Here is a 19,186-nt window from a genome sequence, read left to right as displayed (position 1 = left end):
GTTTATGATTCTTAAAGGACAAATATTAGCATTTTACGAAGGCATACGAGTATTTCTAGAATAATTGTGAGTGCAATATACGAGTTGTTACAATTTCACCCAAGCTTTAACGAATATGATTTTACGAATAAATAATACCCCCTTCACACTCACAAATCTTAATTACAAATCGTTATAAATCTCCAAAATGTACAAGATTAGTAAAACTAACACGAATCATTAGAATAAGTCCTTTTCACGAGTGATTTACGATTGGTTACGAGTATGAACAATCACTTTAAGCTTTAATAAGAATGAATGCGATGCGTTTAAGACAACAGTTCACGATTCTTTGTGGTAAAATTCGAGCGATTTACAAATTCATACGATATTGTTTAGAATAGTTGGTAGTACAATGCGAATTGTTACGATTTGATCAAAGATTTTACGAATAATTAACGAATTGTTTACGATAGTTTAACGAAATTTTACGAATATTTGCCTTTTAGTCATTAGTGTTTTATGATTTTTAATGGGTTGCATTTTCTCATATAAATTTAAGCCGTACAGTCTCGTGAATCATTAAATTTAACATTTGACATGTTAATCAATTTTATACCATTTTTTTCGACTCTTCGCCCACTAGCACGACAACAGTACCCTCTTATATAAAATTATTCATATATATTTGCAATGTGCTAACTTAAATTCGTCTTTATCCGTTCATCCATCGAAAAACTATCGTAAACTATTCGCAAATGATCGTAAATGAATCGTTAAACAGTCGTATAAAATAGCAAATCAAACAGTACTTGTAATCGGTTATCGATGCCACACAAATAGTTAATAATGGTTTCCTAGCTCTATACGAATGAAATAATCAAAAATTCGTGTAAGAAATTTTGACATATAAAAAAATCCATCTTCTTTTGCGAATCGAAACACGAATGCCGATGAGCTCAATGCTTGCGAATGACTGAGAATTAGCCGTAAGGGTTCGTAAGAAATATCGTGTATGTAAAAGGGGTATTACGAACAGCTAACGATAATCCAACGAGTTTTTACGAATATTTACGGTTTAGTTACGAGCGTTTCGTGAGCGATGATGATTTTTTAATGGAGTTGCATTTACTAACATATTTTGTAGACCACTAAACCTCATTCACTCTTCAATTAAACATTTAAACGAGACATGTTTTACGAGAGAAAAAAGATAATATTATATCAAAACTTTGTTCGACATCTTCTCCCGGTGGCTAAAAGGGAAGAACAAGAAATCAGCAGAAATATAAACCTCTTTGTTCTTGGTGGAGAAAACGGTTGCACAGTGGTCTTGTGAAAGGGGTTTAAGGGAACCAAGATTCGAATGGAATAAAAAAGAAGATAATCAATGGATAAAGACTAGATAAAGAAAATAAATATTCACAAAGAACCAAAATAACACGTTAACAAAAACTGGGAACATGAACCAGATGTATGATTTGGTAAAAGTCGTCTGCTTTTCGAAAAAAGAAAAAAACATCCGTAGTCTTCATTTTGTAGCATCATAAATTGTAAGAAGTCTAGCAGATTAAGGAACGTTCGTGTAATTTTGGCAAGCTCTGGAATAACGTATGAGTTGTGATATGAAAAATCCATACATAGTTGCTGAAGGGATGTTGCCACAGATGAAAGGAAAGTTGACTATACGGCAGAAAAAGTTTTCACGCTTGTCGTATGGTTTGGTCATGGGTAAGCTTTCCGTAAATTTATGTTGATCTGTAAATCCATCGTAAACCTATCGCAAAACACTGGCATTCACTCGTAAAAACGACCCCTACAATAAAAAGCTAACCAAACTGTATACAACATCTTGCGAATGCGTTGGTACGCACGGTTCACGAGGCCTGAAGAATTGTTTTCTAGATCTTTACGAGTAAAATATAGATTTGTGGATAGTCATGTAAAAAAAAATTCATCCTCCTCTCACGAATCGATACAAATGTCTCTAAATGTCCACGAGTTGTTGTGAGTCATTTTCAAATGCCGACGTGTTATATATATGAATGCTTGCGAATGACTATGAATTGATTATTCGTAAGGATGCGTGTATGTGATAGGGTATCAATATAACATTTTATGGCGAATGAATACCTCATGCCAAGGGAAAAGACAATAAAATACCCCTGAAAACATGCAGGATTCTAAAAGGGAGACATCTTTTAATGATTGTCTGTCTTAAAGAATAATCAAGGGAACCAAGGTTCTAGTGGTAATCAAAAGAATGTAAAGAGAGGATAAAACGCAAGTGAAACAAATATGACAACATTGTTATAAAAGCCACCTTTATTCAACACTTGAAATTCTACATTTGGGATATGTTATATCCATATCCTATAAAACAGTTTGAGACCATAAAGGTAAACCAATTTAATGTCTGAATAATAGTATGAAAGATAATTCATAATAAATTTCTTGTTTTCAGGTCTTACCTTATCGATATCTCTAACCATTTTTTCTCAGGAAAAGACTATAAAATACACACATTATCACTTATAGGGATTATAGATATAAAAAAAAATGCCCCCACTCTCATCACTAAAAAAATAACTTTAATAGCGTTAGTGAAAATATCACACATGAGTGTCTACATAATCAAAGATGTATAAATATCGGATGTCCAGATGCCGTCTAAAAAAGAGTCTCCAACCATTCCTTGGTGGTAAAGTCCATAAAACGGGGAATTTCAATTTTGAATTAAAAAAATCAAATTAATAAATTGCTTTCCATTACAGCATTTCGTAATTTGCAATATATATGATTGGTATTTTCGTATTGCCTAATATATTACAAATTCTATTCAGTCATTGCGAAATTGTATTTTACCAAGCAGTTACAAACTGATTATACTCAAGATTTTTTTTTAAATGCAATCCTACATTTATTCAAGAAAACATCATACATTTAATCCTAAAAAAAAATCTCCTATATGCACCAAGTGATTAAATTTGCATGTGACTTTTCAACAACTGCACAGTAATTTAATTTAAAAGAGAGAAGTTTTCTGGCATACAATATGTTTCCAATGTTCTTTGATTTGTCATGGGAAAAACATATTTTTTCAGTGTAGTAATTAATTATTATCAATTATTTCTCACAAAATTGTGTATAATTGAACCGAAGTTTTTACTTCGTCAAGTTGACAGATAATTAAGATTATTCTACTCAGAGAATCTATATCCATAATACAAATGACGTTTATCTGACCCTTTTTCTAATTGAAATGGTAAATTTTACGTAATAAATAAGTTAAAAGGGTTAAGGTCTCTATATAAACCAAAGCGTCCTACCTATGAGCTTTCTTGAACCAGTCTCTAAGAGAATCAGACTGTGATTAAGACTTGGTAATGGAACACACCATTTTGACAATGTTTTCTATACATGTTAAATCGGAATTAAGGAAAACTTTTAGTACCTTCTCAGGTAAAATGGATTATACACAGTGTCATACTTTTTTTTGACAGAAAAGAAATAAAGGAGACATCATACATATATTAATAATTTCATATCTACAAAATATACGTCAATGTATTATTCAGTTGTACAAAAAAATTCAAAATATCTGACATTGATTGCAAGTATATCTTATATCACAAAACAATACAATTCTGTATCATTTTTCACTTACATGTTTTTAAATTGGAAAAAAGTACAACTAACCTCATAATACTACGTATAGATGCAATCATAAAATCTCTGTTTATTATGGAATGAAAACTTGTAATGAGGTAGAGCACTCACACATTATGTGGTAGGACAGTTGTTAGACATTCTTGATTAAAATTATTAGTCTTTGAGAAAGGGAGGAATGTGCTAGGACATTATGTGACTTCAGAGTTTATTATAACTCATTTTTAGTAATAATACCTTCTCCATTAAATATGAACGTGTACAATTCCCATTTTTCTCATGTTCCCAGCTCATCTTAGTGGTTGCCATTTATTTGTTTATGTAAACAGTACCACATTATACACATGTAATACATAGTTGATCATATATATACAAGTATGCAGTTTTAATTTGCTATAATATCTGTTTTCGCCACTAGTATTTTATATGTGTTATTATGTTTCTCTTTTAAACTGTTTTACACCTTGTACACAGGCAAATATTTTTCACGTGAAATTCATGTTAATCGAGCTTCACATGAAATTAACATGATTTTCATGAGAAATTCACTAAACACGAATTCCATGTGAACATTTCGTGTGAATTTCACGTGAAGGCTCCTTTCACCCGAATTTCACGTGAACTCTATCACTTAGTTTATTTGCTCAATTCAGGTGAAAATCATGTGAAATTCGTGTGAAAATCACGTGAAATAATTTTGCCTGTGTATACATGAAAAAGGGTCCAATAGTTTGTGTGATTAAATTTCAGTAAAGTCACAAAATGTTCTTACACATACCTCACTTTATCAAAGCATATACTAATTTTAATTAAAAGAGTCTAATAACTGTCCTATCACAGTTATAAATACAGCTTGCCCTTTCATGCACTGCACCATGAATAAACATATGAATATAAAGATATGTATGAAGTTAACTAACTAGATCTCTCAACCAAATTCATTAGTAACAACAGCAACAAAAACCTTCAAACACTTTAACACAAATGTAAAGCATAAAAATAAAGCATATTTAAACTACGATAATGATAGATGTCATAATAAAATGGCTAATTTATATGAGTCATCTTCTGCAACGGCAGAGCAAGGGAAATGAAACAATATGCAGTGAAAATGTTCAATTTTCATTTAAGTTACACTCTTTATTAAAAGCAGACAGGAAGTGATTTATGCAAAAACATCATTTTACACAATGAATCACCTTACCATAGGCAGTGGCTGAATTTTATATTGACTTGTACTTAAATACTTCAAAATGAGGTGTTGAAAGATTTTAAAATGCAGTTAAGCAGAAAAGAGCAATTCACCACCTGGAAAAAATATTTTTTTATAATATCTGTGGCCTTGACCTCTTGGCATCATTTTTAATGTCACTTTTAACCTTAGATCTTTGCCAGTTTCATCAAAATTTCAACAAGGGAAACTAATCACTTACAGTAGAAGCCAATCAGGATAAATGGGAATAACATTAAAATCATACAGCCTTAATTGTTAAAATTAGTGTAGATATACATTGCTCCTTCACTGTATGCCTTCCCCACCAAACAAAAGCAGGTACATGGGACAATTATGATGAAGACAAGGATGACAGAAGCTGTTTAGATCAAACAGTATTACTCAACACAATAAAAACATTATTGGTAAATACAGAAGAACTTTTATGTTTAAGATAATTTTTTATAAAATTCAAACAGAAAATTGAATAATGAAATTTTGAATAAAATTTAGGATTAATGTCAGACTGAAGAGATTCGAAATGATCTGAGCAACATATATTATGACGAACTCAAAAAAAAATATTCATGACGATTCTGTGATGGTTTATCTGACAATACTTTCTTTTTTTCAATCCAAACATTACCTGATAATAACAGAATGATAACATACATACTTGAAATCATTCTCATTACAAATCCTATTTTAACAATATTTTCAAAATGATCAATAGTGATGACAACCATGAATATAGAGATTTTGATATGCATTCAACTACCCAATAACATTATAATTTCAGAACAAACAAAACTGTAAACCAAACCCTGAATAAGCTGAAAACCTGCCTACAGCAGACATCTGAAGTCTTTATGTATCAGTTCCAAAGCCTTCTATATCTACCGAAATCATACAAAGTCTTTAGCAAAGACATACATATGTATTTTAGATGTAGGTTATGGTGTGTAGACAAAATGATGCTGATGGGAACAAAGGCACAATATTTTTGAAATACAATTTGTGAAAAATCACGATTTTACATATACATTTAGGAAGTAAAGCCAGGCCAGCTCATTACAAAGGACTTGACTCACACAGTTTACTATAGTACAGTGAAACTGGACTAAAACCAGACACTATTTGAAGTCCCTTTATACAGAGTTTTAGCAATTTAATAAACATATTTTGAACCTTGGTAAACCAAACACCTGTCTAAATGGAACACCTGTATAAACCAAACCAATATTAAAGTCCAAAAGGGGGTCACTTTAGACAGGTTTAACTGTACTTTGTGACCTTACATGTAGATTTAAGATAAATAAATAAATAAACAGTTAAAACTATATGAAACAAAAGCAACTATAGAATATCTAAACAAAACCAAAAATATAAAATCTCTACTATACATTGAAGTTCATCATTATTACAACATTTACAGCTAGTAATATAATTCACTTCAGTGAATTGACCTGGTCTTCCCTCAAGTCAATGAAAATCACCAAGTGAGCATCCTCGGAACTTGACAATTGACAAATAGTTTTAAGCTATCTATCGAACTTTTATTAAAATATTTATAAAATGATAGAAAGTTCAAATCTCCTTGTCAATTGTCCCCTTTATAAAAGTCATTTTATAGGGTATCATTCAACCGTTTCCCCTGAAGTAAGCAATATTTATTTCTACAGTAACATTATTGCTTTACAAATGTTTGATTTGATTTTTTTCATACAAATGGCTTTCTCTTAAATACAAATAGACTTTAAACAAACACAACATAAGTACAAAAAAATACCCAATGATATCAATGTAATATAAACTTCTGATTAGTTCAGGTAGAAATTCCATTCATCTCCAAAGATGGAAGTAAGATATTATAAAAATGCCAACAAAATGAAAATCAAGGAAGCTTACTTTTTCTGCAAATGGGCAATTGTTGTATTTGCATGAAGCTGAATGATCTTTTGTCCCCTTTTATCACACCGAATTGGATATTCTAAAAAGTGACTCAGATTTTCTTACCACTGGTTTATATACTTCATTAATTTTATTTGTCTTTTTTAAAATACATTTCATTGGATAATAAAAACAACTTTTATGTGACTAAATTACAGGTAAATTATCCAGGTATAAAAATGAATAATTTGTATGATGTAAAAAGCACAATTAATGGAAAAAATGACGATATAATGAGAGCAACGCATATTCCTTTTTCAAAAAAAAAAAAAACTCACCAAAAACTTTTGAAAATTAATATAAACAAAACCAAAACAAAACAAAAGGGAAAAATAATAAAGATAAACATTTCTTTTCCTTGTCTGCACTTACATTAAACCTTTATGTCCTTTGTGCACTGAAATACAATATTATGTCATGTATTTCTAATATGAAGCTATGCATGCAAAGTTTCCAGATGATGAATATTAAACTTTATTTTGTTCAAAATATTTAGAAAAGAATTAAAGGGAACCAAGCCCTTTACAGACATTACAGTACTAAGAAGACTATACAAAGCAAAATGAGCCAATCAAAAGGCTTGTAACAAATCAGTTTAAAAAATCAAAATTATATATTCTAATAACTGCCAAGTGACCCAGATCTTAAGAAAAGTAGCATTGTGACACCATTACTTGCTTACTTGACACAGTTTTATACTTAAAACTCGTAAAATCTACCAATGGCTTCTATTAACAGTTCATGAAATTATGTTCACAATAATCCTATTTTTTTTTTGTCTATCAAAATGATATCAGGAATCAGCTTATTTTACTACATTTATTTATTAACAAAATATCTTTTTCAAAGTTTCAATGAATTGGTCCCATTGCCAAATAACAATAATAAGACTCTTTCATGTAATGTTTTATGAATAATCAATGCACAAATATTACTATATTATCTGTTTAAAATGTTTCTAATGTTAAGTGTTATCAAACACAGTGATAAGATCCATTGTTAGTAAACATTGGTGTGGAGAAAGGAGAAAACCATCTCCAGCTGAATGGGTGTCCAAACACAGATTTCAAACTCAGCCAATATGACTTTTTCTCCCAGCTTCCATGATCTTTCTTTAAATTTTCGATTCCCTAAATAAATGAAAAAAGTATGCATAGAATGTGTGGTAAATATCTTAATAAAGAAAAAAAACTATAAATGTGCGAAAATTTTGGCAGGAGCAAAAAAGCAAATGGAGTAACCAGTTACTCTGTCTAATGAGAAAAAAGTTCACATAAAAAATAAATAAAAATCAAAACAGCAAAATTTTAAAAAGTGGCACTTCTCAACAGATTTGAATACTATTGATACAATAGACCCGTTTGTGCTAACTATGGGATACTTGATGAGCATGTATGGATTATGCTCAATAAACCCCCTTGCGAGGAAAATTCTTTTGTTTTAATCCAGTCCTACCTCGTGGAAGTGTATATTGAGCATACTCATTACCTTAACACAAAAGGGTCTATTCCACACCCGTCATAAAAAGTCTCCAGCTTTTTGTGAAAGGGGGGAACAAAATATTTTCCTCAACATCTCTTTCCTATTTTTATCATCACAATTGCTGAAAAAATTACGGACTGAAGCTTGATTTTTTTTTCAAAATAAAAATCTGGCAATATGTGGCATTTGATCAAATATGGCATTAAAATCTCTGGATTTTCTGAAGTTCTTCATCAAGGTATTAAAATTCCTTTTACTGATCCTGATGTCAGACACGAGAATCAATCAAGCATGATAAAGCTATGATTCTAGGATGGCATGATGTTTTAATTCATTTTTTCCAATTACACCACAAAATTTGACAAGTCCATGTCAAAATCTAACTGTTCATTTCAGCATTAAGTAAATTGTTTATTCTAGTGGATGGAAATCAATAATCTCATAAAAAGGCAGAGAAAAAAGTATAATACAGACAAATTAAATTTTGAGAGATACTCTGATATTGACACAGACTACATTTAATATATTTTTTCTGAAATAATAGTCTGAACTTTCAAAATACATTAATCTTGTTAGAGTCAAATATGACCTAAGAATATGCATACATTCCTTGGGCAAAGTCTTGGATATGTCTCCCAAGATTTTGATAATGTCAAATTTTGAAAGCTAGACAAAATTAATTACTGATATATGAATCATTTCTAATGTAAACAGCACACTGACATTTGTCACATTAAACAGAAATTTCCTAAATATTACTGTTAACCACGAAACTTCTACTGCAAACTTTTGCACCCTTTTTTGAATCAATTAACTTTTTTTGCAGTCTTAAATATGTGATTGTCAAAATCTGTCTCCGACACATTTACAGCATACTAGAATTTGCAAATGGAGTATGGAGTCTGTGTACGGAGTATTCATATAACAACTCATACGTTATGCCAGAGCTGGCCTTTACTACAAATTCTTTTTGTATCACGCTAGACTTCTTACAATTAGGCTTCTGGAACAAGATTATGTTGCTACGAGATTGAAGTCATCACTACAGAAGTTTTATGGTTGTCATTATGAAGTCATGGATTGTTACGGTGTATCCATCTACACCATGAAAACAGATTTGTTGAACATGTCATAGTTTTCCTCTCCTCTTTCGTCTAGCCCGAACTTGACTTTTTAAGAGCAACTTGGCCGGTTTTTCTAGAAAAGCGGAGAAAGCTTACCCTACCAGTGTACCTGGTCCATGCTCCACGTTTTTAGTGGAGTCCAAGTTGCTAATTAAATTTTGTTACTTGGTACGTATTATTTTGGTTATTTTATATTCTTTGTTGTGTTTGTCAGCTTCCCATGTCTGGTCTTTGTCCCTGAATTACATTCTTTTGATTTCCACAAGAAGCTTGGTTCCCTTAATTATTCTTGCAATAATGCAATTAGTGGAATTTTTTTTACTTAGTACCCTTCGATTAAGATTTATTTTTACATTTAGAGGTTTACATGAAAAAAAAGCAAAATTAAAACTTCTATGAGCATTTCATGGCTTATGTAGAGATAATTGTGATCTATGTAGGTAAAAACAATAGATTGAGAGAATTTCAGTTCCTACTTATCAACAGATGAAAGATTCAGAATGAAAACTTTAAGTCTTTTTATGCTATCATTGTAGGCCATTTCTTAACTTTTAGAAGTGTTAAATCAAAAAAAAATCTTGGAGAAGTATCAACATGGTAATCAAGTTCTCTGGGGTAATAACTTTCTTAAAATCAGAGATGATTTTACAAGGAAATACATAGAAAGGGGAATCAACACAATCAGAAGGATACTGTTAAATAAAGAGTGTAATCTGGGTTTGAAAAGCACAAACCCACTTACAAAATCAACATCACTTTAATAAGAATAATACATTTAACAATCATTGCATTTATTTCATATTTTAGTTACCAGAGTGACCTTTCAAAACATAGCTTCATTTTTCATGTTTCTACATGGAAATTATTGCTATTAGGGAACCAACATTGTGGAGGCAAATTCATTTATAATAATTTTGCATCAATTAACATGTTATGGAAAGGTGTTGTGAAATATCCCTAATAAAAGAATCTAACTCAGCCTAAATAATATGATCTTTTTTTCTTATCTCAGCCTTCCCTCAAACCTTTTAAGGATACTTCATTATCCATTTGTATTCTTATGGAATAAAAACAAAAAAAACAACAAAAAAAACAACCACCTTCCTCTTCATTTTTCATTCTATGAACCATGTAAAAATAACCTTCATCACTTTTAAGGGGAAATAATATGATGAAAAGAAATGTAACTGCAATTGTTTTTCAATTATGATGATTTTTCTCATTTTTATCACTGGTAAAAGAATCACTACCTGTTTTATGCTGACTTTATTATAACATTAAATATGTTGTATTTTTCATTACTGATAAAAGGTGTCTGCTAACTTGTTAAAATACGTAAGGAAAAATTTTGCTCTTTGCATTTTCTGAATAGAGAATGACACATTACTACATACACTTTGCAAATATAAATAATTTTGACAGACAACATTGATTTGTCTGTAAAAATTGCAGTATGATAGGGGTACCCCGGGATGCTATTGCCTGACAGTGTGATAGGGGTATCCCTGGATGCTATTGCCTGACAGTATGATAGGGGTACCCCGGGATGCTATTGCTTGACAGTGTGATAGGGGTATCCCTGGATGCTATTGCCTGACAGTGTGATAAGGGGTATCCCTGGATGCTATTGCCTGATAGTATGATAGGGGTACCCCGGGATGCTATTGCCCGACAGTATGATAAGGTTTCTCAGGAGGCTACTACCTGACAGTATGATAAGGGGTATCCCTGGATGCTATTGCCTGACAGTATGATAAGGGGTATCCCTGGATGCTATTGCCTGACAATATGATAGGGGTACCCCGGGATGCTATTGCCTGACAGTATGATAGGGGTACCCCGGGATGCTATTGCCTGACAGTATGATAAGGTTTCCCAGGAGGCTACTACCTGACAGTATGATAAGGGGTATCCCTGGATGCTATTGCCTGACAGTATGATAAGGGGTATCCCTCGATGCTATTGCCTGACAATATGATAGGGGTACCCCGGGATGCTATTGCCTGACAGTATGATAGGGGTACCCCGGGATGCTATTGCCTGACAGTATGATAGGGATACCCCAGGATGCTACTGCCTAACAGAGTGATAGGGGTACCCCGGGATGCTATTGCCAGACAGTATGATAGGGGTACCCCGGGATGCTTATCAAAAGATGGGTAGGACAACTTAGTCACAACAGTTGAAAACAGTGTTATATTACTATTATAACAAAGATACATACTGTTTCATCAGTACAAATCGCTGAAACCTGTGTACCACACATGATAGCAGTAAATATACCAAACAATAGACCCTCAAATATAAGGAAGATGAGAAAAACTGTTGTAGCTGGTGGAGAGAATCCTGAACAAACTGAAAATAAAAACATAAACATGTAGTTATAACACTTAGTTCAAATTCTATCAGTCACAGAAATATACAAACGGAGCGTTTACGGTTGTATTATCAACTTGGTTCTGTATAGGTCTCACTAACCACTTCCGGGTCAAATGGCCATCCCCCCATGTAGTACCAAAAACACACTGAACCTAGACATATGCATTGTAAGTGCATTATTTGTGTGTATTATGATTAAAGGTAGTCAAAATAAAGCTGAGAATGTGTACTTTAAAATCATATATGTAATTAACTACAAAAGTGTATGAATATTGTTTATATGTGTGAGTAATTTGCCTCCATGCTGTCAGTTGGCAGAACAGGTAAGAATGTAGATTTTCAGTATTATTTATTCAAGTAAATTTTGTGCAGAATTTCAACTATCATCGTACCTTTTGCATAATGATTTTGGAAGCCTTATTTTCCAAGCTTCGCGACGGTATGCAGCTTTAAGATGTCATTTGTCCTGGGAATTCACAGTGAGACTTTGAAAATCACTTTTTTAACATGTAAAGTAATGGAAACGTTAGAAGTGGTTAGTGAGACCATAGTTATGGCAAGAAAAAGCATCAATATCCGGTTTGTACCTGCATTTTCAGGAGCTGAAAAACAGCATAATGGCAGCTTTATTTGCACATACTTGTATATGTGCGATTGAGAGCCAAACCGGTCTCGGAAAATATTTGCTAGTTTCGATAATTAAATACAAATCGAATCGTAGATTTTCCAAAATAGAATTGACCATATAGTCTGCAGTATGGCATCCAGATGTTTACGAAAATTACGTAATCAATATTACCCACAATTCTCAGGTCATAAAAATTGCAAAATGAAAATGAACCAAAACGAAACGAAAATTATCGATAAAAGAAAGAATCGAAACGAATCTATTCGATAAAATGAATCAAATCGTTATAAAAACATAATTTAACTATACAAAATGAACAGAATGCAGCGAAACTAAATGCAACAAAAGAAATCTTTGAAGATGTTTTGCAAATATAAGAACCATAATGTTAACCAGTTCCGGACAATTCGACCCAAAGACATTTCGGACCATTACAACCAATAATTCCTTATGAATGCCGGATATATCGCCCAATATACATATCAGACCATGACAATCAGTAAAATGCTTTAGGATAAATATATATCATTACAAAATTTGCCATACTTGAAGGTTATAAGTATAAAATATCAAATCAGAGCTGACAAAAATTATCAAAGTTGTTTTTAATTAATATTTCTTCGGGAGCGTTAAAAGGTTTAACCTTCATCATATTATAGAAATATATCATAGCTTGATGTCTTATTTTTTGCAACACATGTATACTGAATGAGGCTTACACCAGTGTTGAAAGTCAGTATAGAAACAACCACCTGTACTGCAGCAATCCCAACTGAACCAACTATGATGCAAATGATGGTATCACGGTGATGGTATCGCAGTCAATTTAATATTACATTGTCAAATTATCAACTGCCATTGACAGTCAAAATGCCTGATTATAAAAAAGTACCATTCAAATACAATCAGTTTCACTGTGTTATCCCTGAAACCACTGCGGTGTGACAGAATAAGACATACAGACATGCAAGAACCATAAGGCATGAGACACCTGATATGGCAAACACCAACAACAACCAAGAAAACACATAACACAGTAGATCACTTACAGAGTCATCAGATTTGTAAAGAAAGCAGAAATCTAAGTGTGACAGTGAACACAAAGACAAAGACTGATGAACAATATTAGTATTGGTTTGCTGCCTGTGGATTTACGAATATTTTTTATTCATATATACATGTAGTAAATTTAATTATGATTAGCTAGGAAAAGGTCCTTTTAACAGACCCTGCAATATACTAAAAATATATACATGTAACAAATACTAAACTATTATTATTTATCATATATTTAGATTAAAATATACCTTTTTTGTATATACATTATAAGTGTTTGTTTAAACCCTATTTAGTTTACTCTATATTGCATACCCTATCACACCTCTAGAACTATATCACACCTCTAGACCTATATTGCATACCCTATATCACCCTATACCTATATCACATACCTTATATCAAACCTCTAGACCTATATCACACCCCTACTCCTATATCCCATACACTATCACACCTCTAGACCTTTATCACATACCCTATACCACACCCCTAGACCTATATCACATATCATATATCACACCCTTAAACCTATATCACATACCTTATATCACACCTCTAGACCTATATCATACCCCTACTCCTATATTACATATCCTATATCTTCCTAAACCTATATCGCATACCCTATATCATACCCCTAGACCTATATCACATATCAAATATCACCATAGACCTATATAATACATATCCTATATCGCACCCCTAGACCTATATCACATACCAAATATCACCCTAGACCTATATAATACATACCCTATATCACACCCCTAGACCTATATCACATATCAAATATCACCCTAGACCTATATCCGATATCAAATATCACCCTAGACCTATATAATACATACCCTATATCGCATCTCTAGACCTATATCACACCCCTACATAGAGCACACTAGAAGTATAGTTAAGATATATGATAAAATGAACATGACATCTCAAAATCTGCATCACATGTAGTATCAACTCTCAACCTATATCACTGTGTGGGCCGGGTGGCCCTTGGGGTGATATAGGAGTCTCTAGTTGATATGGCATGGAATAAAGATTTTTACATGTAATATTGGGTATTTATCAGCTCTTAGTATATTTATCACTGGATCGTAAGTCATAAAATTGAACTAATAAAATCATACCCAAAAATATCTAAACCTATGGATTCACACAAGATAAGCTAGCAGGCAATATTTTTTTTTATAATTTGTTGTAGCAAATATTCTATTTTGAGATAAAATAAGATACATGAACACATGGTAAGAAACATAACTCAGTAACATTTGTAAATTGGATTAGAATTTTATAATAGATCATTTTCCAATGCATTTAGAATTTTAATTGTTCATTCTGTAAGATTCATTTGTAAATAATTTTGGTTTTTAACTGTAGGCTTTCTACTGAAAATGTGATAAATGGTACTTGGCACCCTCTAATCCCAAAATTACTGATCATTTCTTTAAGATCTTTAGAGAAATCTATTGAGAGAATGTTGCATAATTTCAATTTCCACGACAACATATTGATACTCCTTGCAAGTAATTGACAGTTATAACTTTATTTTAAAATTCAAACACGCACTGTAAGGATTGGGATACAAGAAGTGCATCTTTATGTCACAGGCACTTGTTTCAATGAAAATTCAGTAACATAGGTCAAGCGAACCAAGTTCCCTGGAGAAATAACTGCTTAAGTAAAGAAAGATGTCTTAGAAGACGTAATTGATTATAGCACCACTTATTTTGATGAAATCAACCCACTTCTGAGTAAATCTGCATTACATCTTGCAGCTGAAAGGCATAACTGTTAAAAGGCAATCATTTATGTTTGTCTTATTGAGCCTAATAATGGATTTTACCATACTTAAAACTAAAATAAAATCTACACAAGTAGACTTTAGGAAATTAAAAGCTTGCCTCCAATGAGAACTGTTTAACAGAAATTATCGTGCAAAACCGAACTGGCAAGAACTGGGTGACCATTCTAATGACGTATGACATTCAACAAAATAAATATAAGATTAGCGATGGACGATAAAATATAAACATTTATGGCACAATGTACTTTTGCTTTCTTCACCAAAAGACATCAGACACAGACTAAGTTTAATTATTGGTTTCACACCACTTTAAAAGTCAATTAAGTCAAAGAAATAGACTCTTCAGTTAAAATAGAAGTGATCTCTCCTCAGACATACCTATTAAATTTGCTTACAACAGACTGTAATGCATGAGGAAGTCAATTCTTATAGTTACATAACAAAAAGACATTACTGAGGTAAAGATCAACAAGAATTTTAACCTTATCAATCTTGACAAAACAAGAAGTTTAATGATACTGTCTACTCAATTTTAGTCATAGCAAAATGTTTGAAGGGGGTTTTAATAGAAATTTCTTCCAATTTTACAAAGATATTTAATTTGTCTAATTGTTTCTCCTTTAACAAGACCATCAATTTCAGTTTAAATTTACTGAGTGTTCAATGTAATTCAAAAGTTCCTAGAATCATCATACCTGTTATCCTCCCACACTAGTGAGGAGACTCCCACAAATTCAATGAGAAATTTAGTATCTCCCACATAGATGTAGGTTTGATTAAAATTAATATATTTTCTAAGAAAAATAGTAATTAATGTATTTTTAACCAAAAAATTGACTTTTATGTAAAAACCTCCTAAATGAGACAATAACAATGGAAAATCTCCCACAGGTTAACAGGTATGGATTAGTAGTAAATTAATATGCAAATGAATAGAAATTATTTTCCTCATAGCATATTGCTAGAGAAAGCTACTGTTATCTAAGTTATTTTTGTGTGACAGGATATCAATTTAATTTTACTGCTTTTTATTTTCATATCGTATACTCTGCCTAACAAACCCTTCAGTAAATTATTAAGTATCAGTAAGATGTGATACACAGCCCCCCTTAAAAAAAAGGCTACATATTTTTATTTTTGTTATGAAGTTGCTCTATAGGTCTATAAGTAATGAAAAGTAGAATTATTCATTCCAATATGTCTGCTTTTAAGAGAAAATTCACATTGAAAATCCAGAAGTTTCTATTGTATTTTGGTGCTATTTACAGAATTATCTCCCTTATTGTTGAATTTTACAGTACATTCTATATATTTTTTATCTCCCAAGATTAAGGGTTATATGACACATTACATGTTAATTTCTGTATACTATAATATTTTAAACAAAATATCAAAAAAAAAATATTTTGGCTTTCCGACCATGAATCACATTTTGCATGATTCTTAGCTTGAGTGCTACTTAAACATCCACCAAAAAATGGGCATACAAATGTACAAAACAGGAACTTACCCCTTTCACTTTAATAGAATATTGATTTACAGCTTAGAAAATGTAATTCATAAAATGTGTTATATAACATGCAATCCATGTGTACTTTCGGTCCAGTCAAACAAATTTTCTTTGAGTTGTTATTGAGGTGAAGCGGATTTACGCCTCTCATAAATGTTATTTTCAAGCATGAAACAGTTCTACTATTACAGCTCAGATAAAATACAGCTGTGTAAATATCAAAAGATATTGGATAAGAACTTTAGATGCTTACTGGTAAGACTAAGTTAAAATGAACTATTACATTTATAAGAAAAACATAAAGTTTTAGTGCAAGACAAAGGGGCATAACTCCAACAGATATAAAGCTTAGTTTCAAGTCAATTTTATCACCATGAATTTGCAAGGGTCTATGGTGATTCTGAAGATTATGGCAAGAATTAGCATTGTATTTCTAAAGAGCATATAGGATATCCACATCAACATATATTATTTTTTAAAATGTCTGAGGATAAATCTGATTGAAAATAACATTTGATGTGAACTGGAATTGTTTTAATTTTTTAATTTTTTTTTCATGTGATAAGGTCAAAAAATAAAAAAAAAGCAATTTATCTTCAAATATACATGTATAATCAATAAATGATATTTGACTGCACTTTTTGATAATAACGAACCACATACTGCATACAGTAGTGTCTCGAATATATGTGATAAAGAACATGACACAGGAATATGAGATGGTGTAGGGCATATTATTGTGCAACATCAGTTTTTAGGATTCATGAAAATTATTGTTTTCATGGGAAAACTCCAAACTGAAATTAACTTTTCTACAATTAAAGTCTGCTTTCCAAGCTTCACAAATCCTTTCAGAAATTAAAGTGCAAAATAATGAAGAATTTTTCCACACCAAATCGGCACTTGTCCCAGGTGATGGGAAAGTGGGATCCAGGAAACACTGAACAAACTCAGTTGACAAAAATTATTCTGAATGGTAATCATTTTCATTTTTAATAAAAAAAATTGATTCTGCAATAGTACTTTTTGTTGTCTTTGTGTCTGAAACATTAACACTTTTATTAATTCTCACAATTATTCTAAGGAAATCTAAACAGGATAATTTTAGTCAACAGCTAAGCTTAAGCACATACTAAACTGTCCATCCTCTTTTTTTTTCAATTCAAAGTCCCATAACTCCCAAGCAAAAATATGAAAAACAATGAAAATTGAAAAACTAGTGAACTTTCTTTTTATAAAGACAAACATTGAAGCAGAAAATACCAAAAGATTTTTTAGTTATGTTCTTATTTCAAACATTTCCCTGTAACTGAAGTCTACAATAAACAAAAAGTCAACACAAATATAATGTTTGAAACAGGAGTGAGCCTTAGTCTTAATGAAGGTATTGATCCTTGGTAGTGGAAACCTATAGGTACATGTATGCAGGTTGTAAGTATATAAAATTAATCATCACTAGTACTATAACAACACTATGTCAAAAAAGCTTCAGCAGAAATCTGCCGTCATCAAGTGATGAGTAGACAATTAACCATAGTACAATTAATCTGTCAACGAGTATTAGAGACTTAACAAAATTCAACAATCTGTCAACTTTTCAGAAGATATCACATAATACACTGTAAGGCAGAACTGTACTTTAAAACATGTATTTATATCCACAAAAAATTCAATTTTTTTATTGTGTAATATTCTTACATTTTAATGTATAATAATTATACACTTACTGTTTGAAAATATAAACATTTAATTGCATGGTAATTAATTCATCTAACTTCACATTGTTTGATTAAAAGAAAAAAAAGCAAATTGCAATACTGTACATCTAAGATTATACATTGCAATATAAGTTCATTTCTTTGCCACATGAATATGCAGTTAACCCACTTTTTAGTTAAACCTGTCATAAAACAACCTCTTTGGGAATAAATGTTTTGTGCAGTAACAATACAGACCAGCGGTAAGTTTCACATGGCACAAAAAATAGGTCATTATGATTAATGAATGGAACATTAAGTGATTCCCCCCTCCCCAACACACAAATAATGGTGAAAAAAAGGGAGATTGAAAAATGTCCAAATTGATGTAATAGGAAAATGTTGTTGAAAATTGAACTCCACCTGTATTTTACGGTACTTAACAACTGCGCAAAGTTTCATAAAAAATCAGTGATCCATTCTCAAGGTATCATCTGCAATACGTTAACTTTACAGAGGATAATCTGCAATATGTCAACTTTACATAGGATCATCTGCAATTCGTCAACTTTACAGAGGATATCACATAATACATCGCAGGGGGTATAAAAAATACATTATTCCATTCCACAAAGAGTCCTTAATGTAATTATGTAAGTGTAAAACTAATTGTCAGTAATGAT

The 19,186-nt window shown here is 31.6% G+C and overlaps 1 protein-coding gene across 1 annotated transcript in view; it reads right to left on the bottom strand.

The window, feature by feature from the left end:
* Positions 1–2,286: 2,286 nt before the first annotated feature.
* LOC148616813 (palmitoyltransferase ZDHHC3-like) overlaps positions 2,287–19,186 on the bottom strand; it is a 23,795-nt gene continuing 6,895 nt past the window's right edge. The window contains exons 6-7 of the mRNA XM_088583898.1: positions 11,642–11,772; positions 2,287–7,941 (exon numbers count right to left, since the gene is read on the bottom strand). Of these exons, the coding sequence (XP_088440024.1) occupies positions 7,786–7,941; positions 11,642–11,772 (287 nt within the window). The 3' untranslated portion in view covers positions 2,287–7,785. The remainder of the gene's footprint in view (positions 7,942–11,641; positions 11,773–19,186) is intronic.

Source organism: Perna viridis, chromosome 5 (assembly GCF_037379345.1).
Source record: "Perna viridis isolate PV_CMFRI_1.1 ecotype Kerala chromosome 5, ASM3737934v1, whole genome shotgun sequence".
NCBI classification, from domain to species: domain Eukaryota; kingdom Metazoa; phylum Mollusca; class Bivalvia; order Mytilida; family Mytilidae; genus Perna; species Perna viridis.
Note: the sequence above shows the minus strand (reverse complement) of the source record. Positions and strands in the feature narration are given on the sequence as shown.